General features: G+C 41.0%; 1 protein-coding gene across 1 annotated transcript in view; it reads right to left on the bottom strand.

The window, feature by feature from the left end:
- Nucleotides 1-344: 344 nt before the first annotated feature.
- OPRM1 (opioid receptor mu 1) overlaps nucleotides 345-19,179 on the bottom strand; it is a 34,670-nt gene continuing 15,835 nt past the window's right edge. The window contains exons 2-4 of the mRNA XM_065400310.1: nucleotides 10,452-10,804; nucleotides 5,076-5,596; nucleotides 345-383 (exon numbers count right to left, since the gene is read on the bottom strand). Coding sequence (XP_065256382.1) covers nucleotides 345-383; nucleotides 5,076-5,596; nucleotides 10,452-10,804 — 913 coding nt within the window. The remainder of the gene's footprint in view (nucleotides 384-5,075; nucleotides 5,597-10,451; nucleotides 10,805-19,179) is intronic.

Genomic DNA, 19,179 nt, shown 5'->3' with positions numbered 1-19,179 from the left:
TCCAACCTAATGCTACTGTAACCATTCAGAGCAAAACTTGGGCCATCTGACCCCAGTAATGTCCAGTAGCCCCCTTTTAGATAAATGTATATATTCTGGATGACTATGTATATTTTTGTACACTGGAGCATGGTAAGCCTCCATTTCATCTGACTCTGCCTGCTATTAGGTTTCATGCTCCTGTAACTGCAATGCAGAGTTGCCATAGTGGCAAATCACTTTGATGTATCTTAAAGCAAGCACTTTCCTCCAGGGGGAAAAAAGTGTCTCCTACACATTCCCCACAAACACACCTTGGCACTGGTGTTGTGATTGCTTTGAGGGCTATGCAGCAGGAGACCCTCTCATGGCAGTGGTGTGGCTTCAGCTTCCAGAAGTTCCAACTGAAAGGAAAGAAATTGTAAATACCATGAGTACTTCATTGACTTCCCCTCCCATGTGTTTCTTGCAAATGTTTTTTTGGGTGAATTTACCCAGCATTTGCTGCTACTATCTCACTGTGCAAAGCTGAAGGCAAGAATTTTCTTTCAGTTTACATCATGAAGGCAGAGGAAACTACCACAAAAATAGTGGTTTTAGCTTCAGGACTATACCTGAAAAGATCTTTAAAGAGAAATATGCACATTCCTAGTTGATCTGACTCCGATTTCAAAAGAAGTGTAGTTCTTCCACTTAAAACCTCTTGCTGGTTCTCAGTAACATAAGGTGGCAACAATTGTGTTTATTTTTTTATCCACATATTTGAATGGGCTAGATCCTCAGCTGGTGTGAATCAAATAGTGCCATTGAATTCCACTGAGTTATGTTGATTCACACCAGCTGAGGAGCCGGCCCAATATGTTTAAAGCAGAGGAATTAAAATAGAGAAACGTCTACTCCATGTCATACACTACGTCATACGCTATGTTTAAACTAGAATACATTACGTGCCAAGCACATAATGGTGGCGGTTTTCTTTCTATACGGAGAATCCTATGTGAATTTCATTAGTACAGAACAACTTTGGTCCTTTCAATGCACTTTTTGCAGCCACTGTGATACATGAACATCTTCTTCTAAGATTTTTGCTTCCTATTGTGCCAAATACAATCAATTGTCACTCTGCTAAGTTAAGAATTTTAACTTTTTTAAAGTTCCTCTGTAATAGTCTAAAAGTTTAGTTTGAGATTGAAAAGACAGGAACTAAATCCCCTGCCCACAAAGCCCCCAGTAGCATATACATATGGTAGATAGATACAGTTTTTTATGTGATCAGTGCTGCACCTGCGCAGAAGTGCACTACTAACAATTTCAACAGCAAAACCTGCCAGTTTTTCTCTCCTTGAAAGCCATCGATCATTTCTATGCTCTGACAATGGGCTGTATTTTTCAGTGTTGTAGCAAGTTGAAATCAAGGCAAAACACCTTGCAAGTGAAGTGTTTGTTGCTCAAAAAGTAGAGCTCCGGATCAGATTTAGACCACTGGCTAAAGCGGATTGAAACAGGAAAGGAGAAGCTCTCCCTGCACCAGTCACAGAAGAGGAGGTGCTTCAGGGCAGCCCTGCTCACCCAAACGAAATACAGGAGAGGAGCCTCCTACTTTTCTTTCAGCAAGGAGGTGTTTTCTTTAACTCCTGGTTTAAAATAAGATGTGATCTGAGGTCAAATCCAAGCTCAAGTTCAGGTTTAGCAGTGTCAAAATTTCACAAGCTTTATTTCAGCTCTGTCTGCAACTCTGTGGTGGAAATTCCACTAGCAGCTACTTAGTTAGAAATGGATTATAATCCTCAAATCTGAATATCCCTATGCTTTGGGGAAATGTGCATCCAAAAATGAATGTTGTGGCTTAGGCCCATCTCTAAGTTTTATAGATCAGATAAAGCTTTCCATTTTTCATATACTAATGAACATGTATGTTCCTGATCATTTAGTTCATTTCATACTTTTAAAAAATAACTTCAGCAATTGCATGCATTTTTATAAGATAATCAGTTAGTTCCAGACCACCTAGTGTCATTTATTCTTGATTTTCTTCATGAGTAGCAAGCCAAACAGATTTGAGAATCGCATATATTACAGAAAAAGCAATGGGCTCGTTTCTAGAGCCACTCCATGTACAACAGCTATCGAGCTACAGAATAGGGGCCAGTTCTAAAGATCTGCTGAATTTAGCAATAAACATACACAAAATGACACTTTTCTGCCCACAAGGTTATTTAGGAGTATTCCATTAGAAAACCCCCCACAATGCTTTATAGTAATCGAAGTATGCTATTATTTATAGTGTGGCTATGCCCACTCTTTAATAATATAATATAATAATATAAGGCTCAGTTCTCCCTTAAGATATACACAGTAGAATTTGATCCACAGCATACTTCTGAGATGGTGCAAAATAATTTAATGGGAAAAAAGATAGTGGCTACTCTCCCTTGCTAACACTGGACATAATGCAAGGGTGGCATGCTCAGCTCCTGGGAGATGAAGCAACTTGTGTCACTCTTCGGTGATTCTCCCTGGATGACTGAAGGGATGGAGCTGATGGGTTCTGAAGTGAGTACTTGTTTAAACCTCCTTGGTAGGGTGACCAGATGTCCCGATTTTATAGGGACAGTCCCGATTTTGGGGTCTTTTTCTTATATAGGCTCCTATTACCCCCCCACCCCCTGTCCCAATTTTTCACATTTGCTGTCTGGTCACTCTAAGCTTGGCACACTTTGATTTTATTTGACTGTGGGGCCGTATATAAAAGTATAAATGCACTTACAGTGATGTGTAAGTGAGGAAGGAATAAAAAATTAAGAAGGAATGGAGGGATCCTGAGGAAATCCCTGTCCCTAAATAAAACTGCTTAATGTTAAAGTACTTTGGACTCTTCTATGAGTGACCCAACATAGGTTTGGAGTATAAAGGAAAGATCAGACACTCAGCTGGTGTAAATGGCATACTGGCTTTTTGTTGAATTTGATGGGACTATTCTGGTTAATATTAGCTAAGAATCTGGTCCAAAGATTTTAAAACCAGTTCTTACCCCAGTCAGGTGAACACTATCTGCAAGATTCTGTTTCCTAGGTTAAAATCTGCTTGAATATTTTTCTGCACCGAGGATGCTAATGATCCTCTTGTTACTGAAAAAGACCTTTTTAGTGTTCTTTTTTGCCAGCTGCTGATTATCTTAACAAAGATCAGCTGTTAATGAATTGTGTTGATGATTGCTGAATTCTGAAAAGTCCAATTCATTTTGATGGATTCATTTCTAGCTAATTGATTAAGTCATCACCACAGTATCAGAGCACCTACTTCAATGAACGCAAGTGAGATACTGCCATCTTTTCAGAACAATTCAATGAATTGTCACTTTCTGACACACAATTCTTTGTCAAATTCCCAAGCAGCTCTAGTGTCAAGCACTTTGGGCTTAATCTTGCTGGGGTTCTGAGTGCCTTCAGTTCTCATTTAGTGGGAGTTAAGAGCATTCAGTCAGCACTTTGTTAGGGCCCTTTGTCTGTTCCACTGAAAATGATATGAATTGTACTGAGCAGTCTAAGGAATTAGTACTCATACCAAATCCCCCCTAAAGCCTTGTCTACACTAGAAAGGTTTGTTGGTATAGCTACAGTGATAGTTGTTCTGTCAAACCTCCTAGTGTACTGTAGATGCAGCTGATACTGGAAACAGAGTGCTTTTGCTGATTAAGGGCCAGTCTACACAAACACTTAGGATTGCAGCAAGTTGGGGTGTGAATCTATTCAGCACTAGCAGGTTTTGTGCCCTTTTTCTTTTTTATGTGAATTGCAAAGAAGACTCAGAAGATCTTGATAAAGGTTTATTTTTCTGCTTCATTTCTTTGATCACAGGAACATTTAATGTTTTTCTTTCCCTGTTTAGCTTGATGTTTCCCTAGGAAGACTCAGATGTGGAATAGAAGCTCTCAGACCTAATTAAAGGGGCATGGGTGTTGGATCACTAACAGAAGAGCTTCTCATCCAGCAGTTTGACAATTGAATTAAATAGGTGTCAATAAAAAAAAAGACAAAACAAACCCCAGTGTTTTAAACTGCTTGAAATAAAAATCTCTTCCCCTCTCAGTAAATCAGGTTTGATTTCCTTGGTATCTGTGATGCCATAAACCTACTAGTTCTTTAAGGCCAGACTTCACACACACACACAAGCCAAGTTTATGACAGTATAACCGTGTCCAGACTTGTTGGGGGGAGGTGTCTGTGCCACTTCACACACTGCTTTAATTAAACCAGTATAGCTGAAGTGGCACAGACACCTCCCCCCAGCTGAAGTGGCACAGACACCTCCCCCCAACAAGTCTGGACACGGTTATACTGTCATAAACTTGGCTTGCATTGTAATAACTTATTCTTTATGGGAAGGGGTTACAAAGCTTCTTTATACTGGCAGAACTGTGCCCACCCTGGGGGTTGCACTAGTATAACTATATTGGTTAAAAATATCACACCTCCAACCAACATAGTTGTACTGGTACAAAAACTGTGTGACGACTGGGCCCAGGCTTGCATAGACTTCCAGGAAAAACAGGGCCTTTCAGAACTTCTTCATAGACCATAAAGAAGCAAAAAGATTGCGCAAATATATTTTCTGCCTTTGACAGTCACCTTTAAAATGGGAGGATAGGGATATCTATTTGGCTTACCACCATGCACTAGTGGTGTGAATAGAAAAGTCTATGATCCTTCATCAGTCAGTCACAGAATGTTCAGAAGTTGCAAACATTCCGTAAAGTAAGACCATTCGGTTTCTTTCTCTGGTGTACTCTGTGTGTGTGTGTGTGTGTGTGTGTGTGTGTGCGCGCGCGCGCATAGCCACACACAGCCACACACACACACACTAGGCCTGATCATGCAAGGTACTTTTGAGAGCCCCCTACTTCCAAACTTCATTGGGTATTGCAAGCGCTTAGCTTCTCACTGGATTGGGTTGTATGTATGTGTACACCAGCTGTAAAGATAAACCAAGCTACCTCCTGATAGCTATAAATCAGTAAAGACTGTAACTTCGGAACACATGTCATCTCCAGGAGGGAGGCCTGAATCCAGAGATGACATCTCCACTGCTAGTCATACCTGATGGTTAGTCCTATCCACAGTATTGGCAGTGGAGGCATGATCACGAGTGTTTTGTCGGATGCGGGTGGAGTTTTGTTGCTCAATAGTGGAGGAAGTGGGAATGCAGAATTCTCTGAAACATCTTTTGAAGTTTTCATCTAGAAATGCATAAAGGACTGGATTAAGGCAGCTATTTGTGTATCCTAAAGCGATACAGAAGTGCCAGGAGACTGTTTGGAACGTAGTTTCTGGAATATTGATCAAGGCTTTAATGATGACATAAATGTGGATGGGAGTCCAGCAGACAATGAACACCGCCACCACTACAAGGACCATTCTCGTGATTCTCCTCAGGTTCCTATCCTTCTCTTTGGAGCCAGACAGCATGCGGACACTCTTCAGGCGTAAAATCATCAAGCCATAGCACACGGTAATGATCAGGACTGGCATGATGAAGGCAAAGATGAATACACAGATTTTCAGTAGGTTCTCCCAGTACCAAGCTGGGTGAGAGAACATAAGTGTGCAGTCAATGGAACCTAAAGTAAAACAAAATTACAGAGAAGAGTGAACAGTTCAGTGTTTAACTTGCTTTGCTTTAGTCTCTTCCTCCCCCCATCCCCCTGCTCCGCAACATTGTACAGCACTTTGATGCAATTTTATAAAATGAGTAACTGAAACAAAACAGCTTTGATTGGCTGATGCATGTTTGTTTACAGCCATGCAGATACTTTACCACAGGCCTGTACATCTTCTGAAGAATGCAGTGTTATTGCTAGAGATTTGTGACATTTTTGTTAGAAAGCCAAAACCAAAGGATTCTTACTTTGTTTTTGTTTGTCAAAAAGTTCACTTAGGGTTTGCAAACAAACAAACAAACAAACTTGGGCCAATTTTCAGTTTCAGCATGAAATCTGTTGAAATAGGGCAGTTTAAACAGTATTTTGTTTTGAGGGTTTGGGGGTTAAAAGGACAATGAGGAAGAAGGATGGTTTTCCAGCTGTAGAAAGCAGCATGAAAAAGACACAAAAGCAAGAATGGGAGGAGGAGACCAAAGGGAGCAACAAGATGAGTGGGTGAAGCAGAGGGAGTGACAGGAGATGAGTTGCAGGCAGGTGACCTCAAAAGTCAGGAGAAGTTTGAATTTTATGCAAAATGAGATGAGACGGCTTTGGAGGAATTTGGGGCTCAGTCGTGAAAGGTGCTGACCTGTGTGCCATCCTGATCCAGCAAAACACACAGACACATGCTTACGCACACTGAAATCAATTGGACCATTGTAACAGGGCAGGTTTGCAAACAGTCTTGGACGCTTCTTTATTGTCAACACCTCTGTTTTCATTTGTTTCCTCCACCAAGCCATCATTAACATTCCTGTGCAGCACTTCCACTTACAGTGTCCTTCAATCCTCAGCCCTGTCTCCAGTGAGGAGAAGAAGACAAAGCAATCTCACCAGCCAGCAACCTGGCTTCCCTAGGGCCCTGCTAGCCCTCTCTCCTCCCTTTGCACTTCCTTCTTTTGGTTTTTAACTATATTTTTAGCAGATGGGATAGTTAGCCTTATAGCTCATCAGCCCATGGTCTTCTGCCCCCCAGTCAGGCACTAAATACTTTCCCCACAGAAGCCCTAAGGGTATGTCTATGCAGGGATAAAAAACCTGTGACTGGCCCAGGTCAACTGACTCAGGCTCACAGGGCTCAGGCTCACAGCTGAAAAATTGCTGTGGAGACGCTGGGCTCGGGCTGGAGCCTAAGCTCTGGGACCCTGCAGCCTGAGCCCGAGCATCTACACAGCAATTTTTCAGCCCAGAGCCCGAGCCCAAGTCAGTTGGCCCAGGCCAGTCACTGTTTTTTTTACCCCTGTGTAAAAGTATGCTAAGTGATCAGAGTGCTGGGTCAGCTGCTAGCTCCCAGCAGTCTGTCACAGTCACCTACATGCTCACAGGAAGCATGTGTTTAAGTCCATCCCTAGTTACTACAGCGTTTAAATTTGTGCTTAAGAGCTGTGTTGAATCAGGGTCAGAAAGGTCAGCACCTTGAAGGTTTGAGGCCTTAAAGAAGTGCATGGATGCCTGAGGGAGGGAAAGGAAGATTAATTTAGATGCTGATTGTTAGAGTAGAGAGGCAAGAGCCCAGGAGACTGGAGAGGAGGGAGTTATACCAGTCTTATTAAACATGGATAATAATATACACATTCAAAAACATAACTCACTGGCTGAAATGATCAGGTAAGATGTCATCAATCAGATCAAATGTGATAAATATTTCCACTGAATGTTGGGAGTGAAGGTGATTTTGTGTGTTTATATGAAATCCAAAATGGTAGAACTCAAGAGTTTCCATAAATATTTTTGATAGTGTTTTCTTTGCAATTTAATGTATTTAACACACATGAAATGTATCGGCTAGGCAGCTCGTCTTCTGTTATCCATATAAAGACAGCAGTTGCAATGCAAGATTTTCCACACTGCCCTCAAACCATAAAATGGGTCTCTCCACACCTGTGGATTTTTCAGATTTCTCTCTCATTTGTGTTATTGCTGCACATGGAGTTCTTAATCTGTGTTTCTACATGTGTGTTTAAATTATCTTAACCATGCCGACTCGTGTGTTTAACTCTAAATTGTGACAATAATGGTGGCTATGTTTGTTCCAATGTGATGTTCCTTTCTTTTGTTTGCTTTGGATCTACTTCTGCGTTTGCTAGAATTATTATGCAGATGAGTTTTCTGCATGGCACTCGTGTTGTTCTGGATAATATTTCCTGTTAATGTGCTCGTTAAAAAGAAATTCTGAAGTGCTAATATGCTATTATATTCTGGCATACGAGGGAAATATAATGTTTTATATTATGGTGAATGTAAATCACTAGGTGGATGTGCTTGCTTACAAAAATAGGTCCTGTAATAAAAACTGAATATTCTTATAAAGGAAGAGTAGGCAAAGACTGGGTTGCGTTGTAGGTGCTTTATATGTCATGGGAGAACTTTATTTACAGCATTTCTGTGCATCTAATATGTGTGTGTGTGTGTGCATACCTACATACATACAGCGAGAACAAAGCTCTTTAGTGATCTAAGTGAAAGTTCTCAAATATTTATAGATAGGAAGTGACATACAACCCCTTCCATATATAATATACACAAACAAGTTGTGCATCACAGCTCATAGACTCATAGACTTTAAGGTCAGAAGGGACCATTATGGTCATCTAGTCTGACCTCCCGCATGATGCAGGCCACAAAAGCTGACCCACCCACTTTCCCTTAACTCAGCTGTTGAAGTCTCCAGATCGTGATTTAAAGACTTCAAGTCGCAGAGAATCCTCCAGCTTGCGACCCCTGCCCTATGCTGCGGAGGAAGGCGAAAAACCTCCAGGGCCTCTGCCAATCTACCCTGGAGGAAAATTCCTTCCCGACCCCAAATATGGCGATCAGTAGAACCCCGAGCATACAGGCAAGAATCTCCAGCCGGACCCTCATTTGCATTGCCTTAATGCAAGTTAACATAACACCTTACGGTTTCCGTATGAGGAGAGATTAATAAGACTGGGACTTTTCAGCTTGGAAAAGAGACGGCTAAGGGGAGATATGATTGAGGTCTATAAAATCATGACTGGTGTAGAGAAAGTAGATAAGGAAGTGTTGTTTATACTTCTCATAACACACGAACTAGGGGTCACCAAATGAAATTAATAGGCAGCAGGTTTAAAACAAATAAAAGGAAGCATTTCTTCACACAACGCACAGTCAACCTGTGGAACTCCTTGCCAGAGGATGTTGTGAAGGCCAAGACCATAACAGGGTTCAAAAAAGAACTAGATAAATTCATGGAGGATAGGTCCATCAATGGCTATTAGTCAGGATGGGCAGGAATGGTGTCCCTAGCCTCTGTTTGCCAGAAGCTGGGAATGAGCGACAGGGGATGGATCACTTAATGATAACCTGTTCTGTTCATTCCCTCTGGGGCACCTGGCACTGGCCACTGTCGGAAGACAGGATACTGGGCTAGATGGACATTTATCTGACCCAGTAGGGCCATTCTTATGTTCTTAAACCATATCTTCAGATTGTATGCAGTATCACTAAGATAACTCATGCTCTTGTCTCTATAATCCTATTCTTTCTATCATCCTTCCTCTGTTTTTTTCCCCCCTTGTCATATTTTTACTTAGACTTGATCTGCTATATGGAACTCCTGAACCCCATGAGGAGTTCCAATAAAGTCAGTACGGGCAAATCTGTTTGCAGGATTAGACTATAAATGCTTTTGTTTGTACTAGTGGTGCCCTGCACACTTTTTGATAGTTAAGGCTTGATCCAGTGCATTAAGGCTCTATCCTGCATCTTTGAAATCAGTGGGAACTTTGTTACTAGCTTCAGTTGGCTCAGGATCAGATCCTAGGTCAATGAGAGTCTTTCCACTGATTTCCTTGGGCTTTGGATGAGGCTCTTAATAGGTCAATAATAATTTTTCTTACATGAAAACTGGAAGCATATTTTAAGAAACAAAAGCCCTTGAAAGTATGTTCCTTATATGTCAACTATAGTTTGTGGACATCTCATGACATGACAGGCTTCATCTACATACGTGGTCATCTGCAGTACTTGGTGTATAGTTTGTATAGATAGATTTTTGGTTTTTGGAGGGGCAGAGTAGATGTGGAGGATAAGACTTTATACCACAGAATCAAGTATTGTCCTTATGGAACCCCACTGGCTCCAAAGGACTTGCTTGACTATAATGGAGTGCCTCAACGTTGATAGGTTACAGTGAATGCTAAAGTTGGCCAACATTTTTCTGAATTGTGACAAAATATCAAAAATTTGAAATAAAAAAAATAAACAGGAAAAATTTAGAGAATTTTCAAGAAATTCCCCTGCGTCCCCCACCACACCATTTTTTGACCAACTATAGTGTTGGTTAAAAATACAATTTGAAATTCAAAAGATTTTGAATTTTGAAACTATTACCCTCCCCCCCACCCCCGAATTCACAGTTCCCATCTTATTTCCTGCATCAGCTTTAGTGAATACACTGCTGCTTACATATACTCTCTCTTTTGTCAGCCAAACCACAGATCTCATTTTGTTTTCCCCCGATATGACAATCATCATAGGTCTAGAATACCAAACTATACTTCATATAGAAAGCCCTTCTATAACATTACTGAATTTGTGACAGGTATTATTTTAAACATGTTGAAGGGGCCTGATGCTGCTTTCATTTCCACTGATTTCATACCAATGATTTCTCCTGATTTATACAGCTGCAAGGTCAGAATTGAGGCCCAAACCTCTAAAATAAAGAGAGACAGTGCTTAGGTCTTAAGAAAGAGAGTGAGCATTTAAACATTCAGTTTAACTCAACCCCGGTTATGAAAGTCAGACTCACCGTGCCTGTATTTTGTGGTTGCCATGAACATAACTGGCAGACCTATGGTTGAAGAAAGAATCCAGTTGCAGACATTGACAATTTTGGCATTTCTGGGAGTGCGAAAATCAAGAGCCTTGACTGGGTGGCAAACAGCTATGTAGCGATCCACACTCATGGTGCAGAGTGTAAAGATACTTGTGAACATATTGTAGTAGTCTATGGACATAACGATCTTACAAAGGATTGTACCAAATGGCCATGTTCCCATCAAGTAATTCACACTCTGGAATGGCAGAGTACTTGTTGCTAGGGCATCTGCCAGGGCAAGGTTGAAAATATAGATATTGGTGGCAGTCTTCATTTTGGTGTACCTAGAAAAATCAGCAAAGTGGGTGAATGAACACAGCTATCAGTATTAAATAAAATCAATACCAGTGACTTACCTGTAGGAAGCATCTGTGAAACAACAGTATTGGCTTTGAGATTTTCAGAGACACTTTTTATAATTCATTTTATTTAATCAAGCAATTGTCTAATGCGTAGGCTTCAAATGAAATATTTTTACACACCTCCATGAATGTTTGTAAAACAAAATGAAGCATTGCTCTAATGAGTGACAGTGCAATCTAGGAGAAAATTTGCAGAAGAACCATTATGGCTGAAGCAGAATTGAGACAAAAACTGATTCAACAAATATTTGTAGTATCCACTGGGCACCACACTAGATGAAAAGAACTGCTGTATCTACTAAGTATTGGAATTGCGGTATATAAAAATGGAGACCTAAATCATATATATTGTGGCGTTGCAATGGACCAGATTCTTGGTGAAGAAGTAAACAAAGAGAAATGTCCAATATGTCTAAAAATCCAATTTTATTTTAAGAGTTTTTGGCTTGCTAGTAATTTTAGGAAAGTTATATTTAAAACTTACAATATTAAATAACACATTTACTATAATTACGTTACAACAGTGGAAAACGTAAGACGATCTCATATCCTGAGCTGGTATGTTGGTCTGAGTGACTTACATCATTAGGAAAAATTGAATGAGAAGAGAGCTGCTGTTAATATAAGTACTAACTCTTTAGAAGTGTACACTTAATAACCAGCTTTAAAAATCAATCAGTTAGTTTTAAATCTACCAAGTACCTTTCAATCACAGCTGAACAGGTAGGGTTTTTTGGTATCTTTTTTTGTATTTTAATTTGAGTTAGGCCTGGTCTGCACCTCAAACTTAGGTTGACCTAGCTATGTTGCTTAGGGCTGTGACAAATGTTGTGCCCTATATGACATAAGTAGGCTGACCTAATCCCGTAGACACAGATAGGTCGATGGACAGAAGGATTCTTCCACCTAGCTCCAGTCTCTCTAGTGGGTGGATTTACAGGGATGGTAAAACCCCTTCCTTTGCTGTAGCAAGTGTCTATGCTATAACCCTCCAGCAGCATCGCTGCAGTGCTACAACTGTGCTCCTGTAGTGCTTGTAGTATAGATAGACCCTTAATATTGCTCTGAGTGGTGCATTAACTTCCCCTTTGTTTCATTGTGAACATCCTATAGTTTAGTATTCACTAAGCCATTTGATACTGCAGGAGGTCATTGAGTCTAAAAGGTTTGCAGTGGTAAAATGAAACTTTCTCTCTCAAAGTAAGTTTCAGGCCATTCTGCTCTGGAATTCTGATTGCTTCCTAGGTTGCTAAGCCCATTGTTTGTCCTGTTCTCAGTGGGTCATATGATTTTTTTTTTTAAATTAAACTCCTTTGTGGTCCCACAAAATAACATGTAAAGTGCCTTACCAAACAGAAAATGTCTTTACATTTTAAGGACTGATTTGTAAAAGAAACAAATTACTAAAGTTCTTTTTAGGACGCCCTCTGGGAAAAGACGTAAAAGGTGTAAAGGAAGATATTCTATGTTTCTTTCTCTTGCCTTGCTCTGTTTAGAAGTTTTACTGAACAGCAGCTGGTTGTAAGGAATTGGCAGCCACCACTGACTAGTGTAGGCAGGCTTGCACAACCTGAATATGGTCTCAAGAACTTCATTGAAAACTTCTGATCTAGCAGAATATCGGCAGCAGCTACTAATCTCCTAATTTTCTCATTTTATAGCACTGTGTATCTACAGCCATAAGCAACCTACATTTAATGTTTTTGTTTTTTTAATAGTTTTCTAATAGTTTAAAACTAAAACAGGAAGCTCATATTGCTCTTTTGGGAAATTATGATACATAATTATGTATCTAAATTATAAACCTAAGCACAGAATGCATTCTGAAACAAAAAAGTACCCAGGCTGCTCATTCTACTTCCACTCCCCACTCTGCCAGGACAGAATGGTGAGTACTTATGTTACTCAACAGACATAAATGTGATCAGAGAGAGACGTAGGTTCTGTGCGAGATTCTCAGAGTACCCATACTTCTTTCCTGTGGAGAGGTACTTAGAAGAAGCTGCTGGGATCCTAAGTGATACTGACGCTGTTGTGGGAGATTCCATGTGGGAGAGATTCAGAAAAAGTCAGAGCTATCAAAACAACAGATAGGAAGGACGGAGAAAAAAATGGCTGGTAGGTGATGGTTTGCTGGAAGGAAAGGGTTAATATGTGCCTGAGAGCCAGCTAGCCAGCCTGCTTGCACCAGAGGGTGGGCCAGGCCTAATTGGAAATAAATCTCAGCTGGGGGGGAATAGAGCTTGTTGCCATAAAGAGGTGGGTGAACCCAGCTGAAGGAAGAAGACCCACAGGAATGGAGGTGGGAAGTGTGCACGTGTACTCACTTGTGTATGTACGTGCTTGTGCTCTCTCTCTCTCTCAAGCAGCCTGAAAGAAGGCTGAAATGGAGGAAGGAGAACAGATAAGTTACTCCAGGGGTGACATGGGTCTTGAGAAACTGTAGTCTCCGTGAACCCCTGAGTGAGGGGAAGAGTGTGCCAGCCCCTGAACAGTGGGGTTGTTGAGGGAACAGGAGCCTGAAGCTTGGGGTAGGGACAAACTGTAGCAGATGAAAGCTACTTGTGAGGAAGAGGTGGCTGGCTGAGCCCAACTGAGCTGAAGGTTTGGTTTTCTATTTATTTTTTGTTGGACTTTGGTAAAGGAAGCTGCATCCCTGACAGGGGTGGGGCTCTACAAAGTGGTTTGGCTGAGGGCCAAGGTACCCCAAAGGATGGGGGGTGGGAACTGAGGTAGCACTGCTGCAATGCCACATCTGGCCACGAGGGGGCATGCTGGGACAACAACATGCCACCCCACATAAAAGGGCTTTTCTACACTTTAAATGCTACTTCTGTAGTGCTTCAGTGAAGACACTATCTGTGCCAACGGGATGGATTCTCCTATCAGTGTAGGTAATCCATCTCCCTGAGCGGCGGAAGATGGGTCAATGAGATTTTTCACACCCCTGAGCAATGTAGTTATACTGATCTAATTTCCTAGGGCAGACCAGGCTCAGATACTTTCATTCTTGCTGTCTTTGCATTATTCATTGTCAGTAGGGCCTTAAAAGTTCGTAGACTGTGAATTATTTCATTTCATGGACTATATAAACCGTTGATGGAGGATCTTGCATGATGCACTATGTAATCTTCAAATATCTAACTGATCTGTTCTTAAATATAAAGGAAGCAGAGCCTTCATGGTTACTGAAAGTATTTGGCTCTCAAGGGCCTGATCAGGTCTTAAATATCTGTCTCTATTGTACATTTTAAAGACTATATCGGGGGTCGGCAACCTTCAGCACATAGCCCATCAGGGTAATACCCTGGCGAACCATGGCCACTGGGAGCTGCGGGGGGCCGTGCCTGAGGATGGTCAATGTAAACAAAATGTCTTGCGGCCCACCAGCAGATTACCCTGATGGGCCGCGTGCTGAAGGTTGCCGACCCTTGGATTATATAAATGGCTTTTTTCTAAAAGATGCACTACATTAAAAGTGATTATTTGTCCAAATAAGGGGATTATTCATACGTCCAGCATCATGTCGGTGTGCAAACAGATTACTGAAGTAACTGGTTTAAAAGACTTTTAACATCATACAAATATAACAATCATTCCCTAAAATATAGATCTCCAAAGACATCATAGCTATAATGTATGTTTTCTGTTTAGGTATCAACCTGCTTGTGTGAGTATTGTGCATAGACTCTTCTGTTATCCAGCCCTATAGGCAGCTATGATGAGTTACAGTACCTTGAAGTAAGTGTGTGTAATTGTAGGACATCTACATAAGTTAAAATATATGTAGTAACATTTGTAAAGTAATATGATAGGGGGTGTAAATTATTAAGAATTTAAAAAGTTGGAATTTTATTTAAGGCAACTTTGAAGCCTGAAAACTACCTTTTTATTAGCTTTTGCATTTAAAAAAAAAAAAGCTTTGCATCAAACCTGTGAAAATTTGAATGTCAACATTTGGCATATTGAATTTCAACAGCTGAAATTCTGAAAATGCTGAGGAGTTTATATCGCAATAGGCCTGTTTGTAAGCAAGGGCAGGATTTGACTTTGCAAAACATTACTTATATTTTCACAGAATTGCAATACTTCAAAAAATTTGAGGTTGTGAATATTTTATCCCAGTGCTGGTTTTAATACTTACCAATCAAATAGACCACGTGCAAATTACAATATCAGCATCCATTAATAAGACTTTTATTTAAAAAAAAAAATCTCATATTTATTTAATTTTGAGAGCATTGTGGCCAGACTTAGCACAAGAAAAGGTGGTGTACTTTTCTAAAAGGGCTGCAAGGTAAATTCTGCCCTCATTTAGGCTTCAGTCCAGCAGAGTATTTAAAATACTTGTTTAGCTTTGAGCACATCAGTTGCTCCAATGACTTCCATGGGACTTCCTGTACTTAAGTTAAGCATGTGCTTTGCTGGATCACTGCCATGCTGCAGGAGAAGAATATTAACGGACACGGACATCCCAGCTCACCATGCATAAGATTCCAGACAACTGTAAATTATTTGACTAAAGCAGATGGCATGGCCCAAGTGGTCTCAGTGCAACAACAATGGGAATACATTGGTATTTTGGAACAAAATAAACACGAATTTTAAAACTTGTTGTAATATTGATGAGACGTGAGTCATTGTTTGTCAATCTTCCTTGGCAATTTAATGCATGACTATTACTTTAAACCACTTTTATCTTCACAGTAGGCCTTCAACTCTATTTGTCATGCTTTAAGTTGCATTCCCTTCTCCTGCATAGCTGACACTCTCTCTCTTACTGCTTATGTAAAAACTTTGTTCTACCAGCAAAGTTGTCTCCTTTTTCAATGAAAAATGGGAACCAAACTACTATTCTCCTGGGTACCCTTAGGAAATGGATTCAAATTTCTACAGGACAGAAATGCATTCATTTTTTTAAATTGAAACTATGGGTTGCAGGTGTTTAAGTTTCTTATTTGTAACAGGTTTGCTTATCCAATGCCTTGCATCTTGTTTAGTTGTTTATATCTGTCCAAAAATGGGCCAGATCCTAAGCTGCCCTAGATATCATCTCAACACAAATGGAGGCAAGATACAGCAGTGTGAGAATTGCAGCTTTCATTAAAATACACATTAGGTTTCTCATCCTCAGGGTTGCAGAGAAATGCTTGAAAATATAAACCCTAGAAAGATTCAAAACTTAAAGCCAGAAGGCAACTAAAAAGTAGCTTAAATATCATGATCATATGACTTTTCCAGGCTTGACGCATGCGTTTTGAATACTGCTCCTGCCCCACCCAACTTTGTTCCCAATGTTCCCTGGGTGTGCTTGTCACATCAGAGGGGGGTGGAGCTGGTGGATCTCCAAGCTAGAGGAATCCTCAACTGTCCTATTAGAGCAACTTTCTGGCCTTAGGGCCACCAGATTGGTACAGAGGAGGGGTCAAGATCTGGTCCGGTGAGAGCACAGGAGGTGGAAAATAAATGAAAAATTGGCTGTGATGTCATTTTGGGAGTTTCTTTGCAGGAAGAAGGCTCTTATGAAACAGTTAGGCTGCTGTTGTGCTCACTGAAACAAGGGCGCACACAAACCAGCCATTAGGAAATGTGCAGGAAAGACCTGTATACAAATAACAGACATAATTCCTACAAATCTCTCTCTGCTGAGCTCGGGGACATTAAATTATCTCCCCAAACTAACACCCTCTGTGCGAAAATGACTTGTTAAAACAAATGAAGACTTATTACATTCAGATGGATGCATGCATTAAACTAGTTTATGTAGTTGAGGTCTCCTTGAGTGGGCTTCAGACGATTAAAATGCATGAAATATGCCAAGCTGAACTAATTTCAATTAGCATTTATTTTCATGGCTGCTCTGATTAATCTTGTATACATGCCTAGATAATGTATTCCCCCGAATAAAGCAATAATTAGCAAGGACATGTTTTCTTTTGGGGCTTTTACCATTGTTAATTCATGGCTCTTTAACACAAGTGGTACAACTTACTGAAGTTGCTGTTCCTTTCCTTACTGAAAGGAACTGCAAGGAATCATTCTGCTCAGAGGTATGAGATGAGTGTTAGTGAGATATGCTTTTTATATTGACACATACAACCTTGCAGCACAATGGTGTGGCAGCAGCAGTGCTCTGTGTTATACTGTTAAAGAGCTGGATTAGGAAATAGACACTTCTCCAGGCCAGCCTTGTCCAGCAGCCTAGTTTTGTACCTGATGGCATGCGGATATGTGCTACAGGTCCCCAAACTATACAATAAGCACAATACTTGTGGGCTCAGGGCCCAGTTCTGCACAGTTCTTAGTGAGTCTTTGAGTACCAAATACTTTCAATTCTTACTGGGCTTTTAATTCTCAGAGCAAAGTCCACTTTGCATTTAGTACTGACCTCAGGGCCGGCTCTAGGTTTTTTGCTGCCCCAAGCTCCGAGAGTGCAACTGCCCAAGCAAAAAAAAGAATGGCCGGAATGCTGCCCTGGAATTGTGCCGCCTCAAGCATGTGCTTGCTTTGCTGGTGCCTAGAGCTGGTAATTACTGACCTGAGCATCCCCGTAAGTATTTCATCTTTGTGCCATGATAGAAGAAAAAATTTGCATGTCTGGAGTCAAAACTGTGTGTTCCTTACTCAGCTGTGTGTGTGTGGAGAACCATATGATCCCTGAGGTATACAATCAAGTGGTGACCACACCACAGCATTATAGGTATATCTCTTTCCTCTTTTTTTGCATATGTACCACTTGCCAGAATAGAAGACCTAGTACAGTATATACTCAACTCAGGTATATCATTTTGTCTCAATCCTAGCTGCAGTTATATGCTATGGCACAGTATTATCTGCAATAAAGCTTTGATATCCAACATATAGTTGGCGAGTAAGATTTATTTGCAGGGGCATTAGGCATGGCTGCAGCTCCTCCAGAGGAATCCAAAGAAGTGTGGGAACTGAGGTAGCACTGCTGCAATGCCACATCTGGCCACAAGGGGGCATGCTGGGACAACAGTGTGGCGATTATTGGGGTGGTGGGTCAGGACAAATTTCAAAAGAGAGACTTAAATGTTTGTTCTGCAAAAGTTTAATAGATATGCAACCACTTCTGGGATGGAAGGAGGCAATTTTCTGGACCGCATCAGTTAGGAGAAGGACACATTTTGAATAGGATGTTGGGCCAAACCCCTGTTCTAACAAAATGGACCATGCAATCCTTATGATCCAGGCCAAGTTGACAAGACCTCTGTTTGTTGTCCATGGACTTTTGCTAACCATAGTCTAGGAGGCACCTGTAAATGCAGGGACAATACTTTGTTTCTACTTAATACTTACAAAAGTGATAAATGCTGTATGGAAGCCAGGAAAACTGGACTAATTCTTAGATAACTGCACAATATGTATAATACAGTCCAAATGGCTTCTTTGGAAATGTGGAACTTATTTGCTTTCCACTACCTGCTCTGTAATTCAGCAATGAGCCATAGAACATCACAGAAAGGAAAGAGTTGCCAAGGCATAGCGTGCAGCAGAGTGAGGGGAGGGCATACCAGAACTGAGATCACACTGAACAGTTATAGTTCTTGCTGTGCTCAGCATGGAACGCAGTAATGCCACCAAATAATCCAAGTTCCGGCTTTACTGCTGGAGACAACCCCCTTCTCTCCCCACATAACTTCTAGATGATGTGCAGCTTCTCAAAGGAATTTCTGCAGAGGCATTTGAAAAGATATACAGTAGATCTGAATGTAGAATGTACTGGACCAGAGCATAGCTACTATATTGGTGTAAGTCAACTGGTTAGGTTAGACCAGTCTTTGTCCACCAACTCCTCCCTCCCATTTCTTTGTTTTTTATTCTGTAGATTCCCCTCCCCACAATATCCTTTCTTCACCTCATTCTTTCCCCTAGACTCTATTCCCCTTCCCCTAAATTTTCTTTCTTCCTCCAAGGCTCTGCCCTCCAAGCTACTCTCCTCCCATACTAGTAGGTGCAGTGAGGAGGAGGCGGCGAAGCATCTCCAGGAGACGAGAGCAATGCTAATCCCCACCCTGTGTTCAGAACACCTGCAGGGTAGGAGAAGGAAGTAGCTTCAAAAGACTAAAAATTCCTTTGGAGAAGCCTGTGTGTTCATTGCCCTTTCTCGTGCATTCAGGGCCAATTAGCAGCTTCAGCAGCGACCCAGCTTCTGGAAAGAAGGGCATGAAAGCTGAGGTAATTGTTGGTCCCAGTTAATTTTAGGCACCTGCCACTGCTCTTGTAGGGAATAATGTGACACCCACTTGCACATCTCACTGAGGGTGTCTGACATT

Source organism: Emys orbicularis, chromosome 3, assembly GCF_028017835.1.
Source record: "Emys orbicularis isolate rEmyOrb1 chromosome 3, rEmyOrb1.hap1, whole genome shotgun sequence".
Lineage (NCBI taxonomy): Eukaryota > Metazoa > Chordata > Testudines > Emydidae > Emys > Emys orbicularis.
The sequence above is the reverse complement of the archived record's forward strand: the minus strand, read 5'-3'. Positions and strand labels throughout refer to the sequence as shown.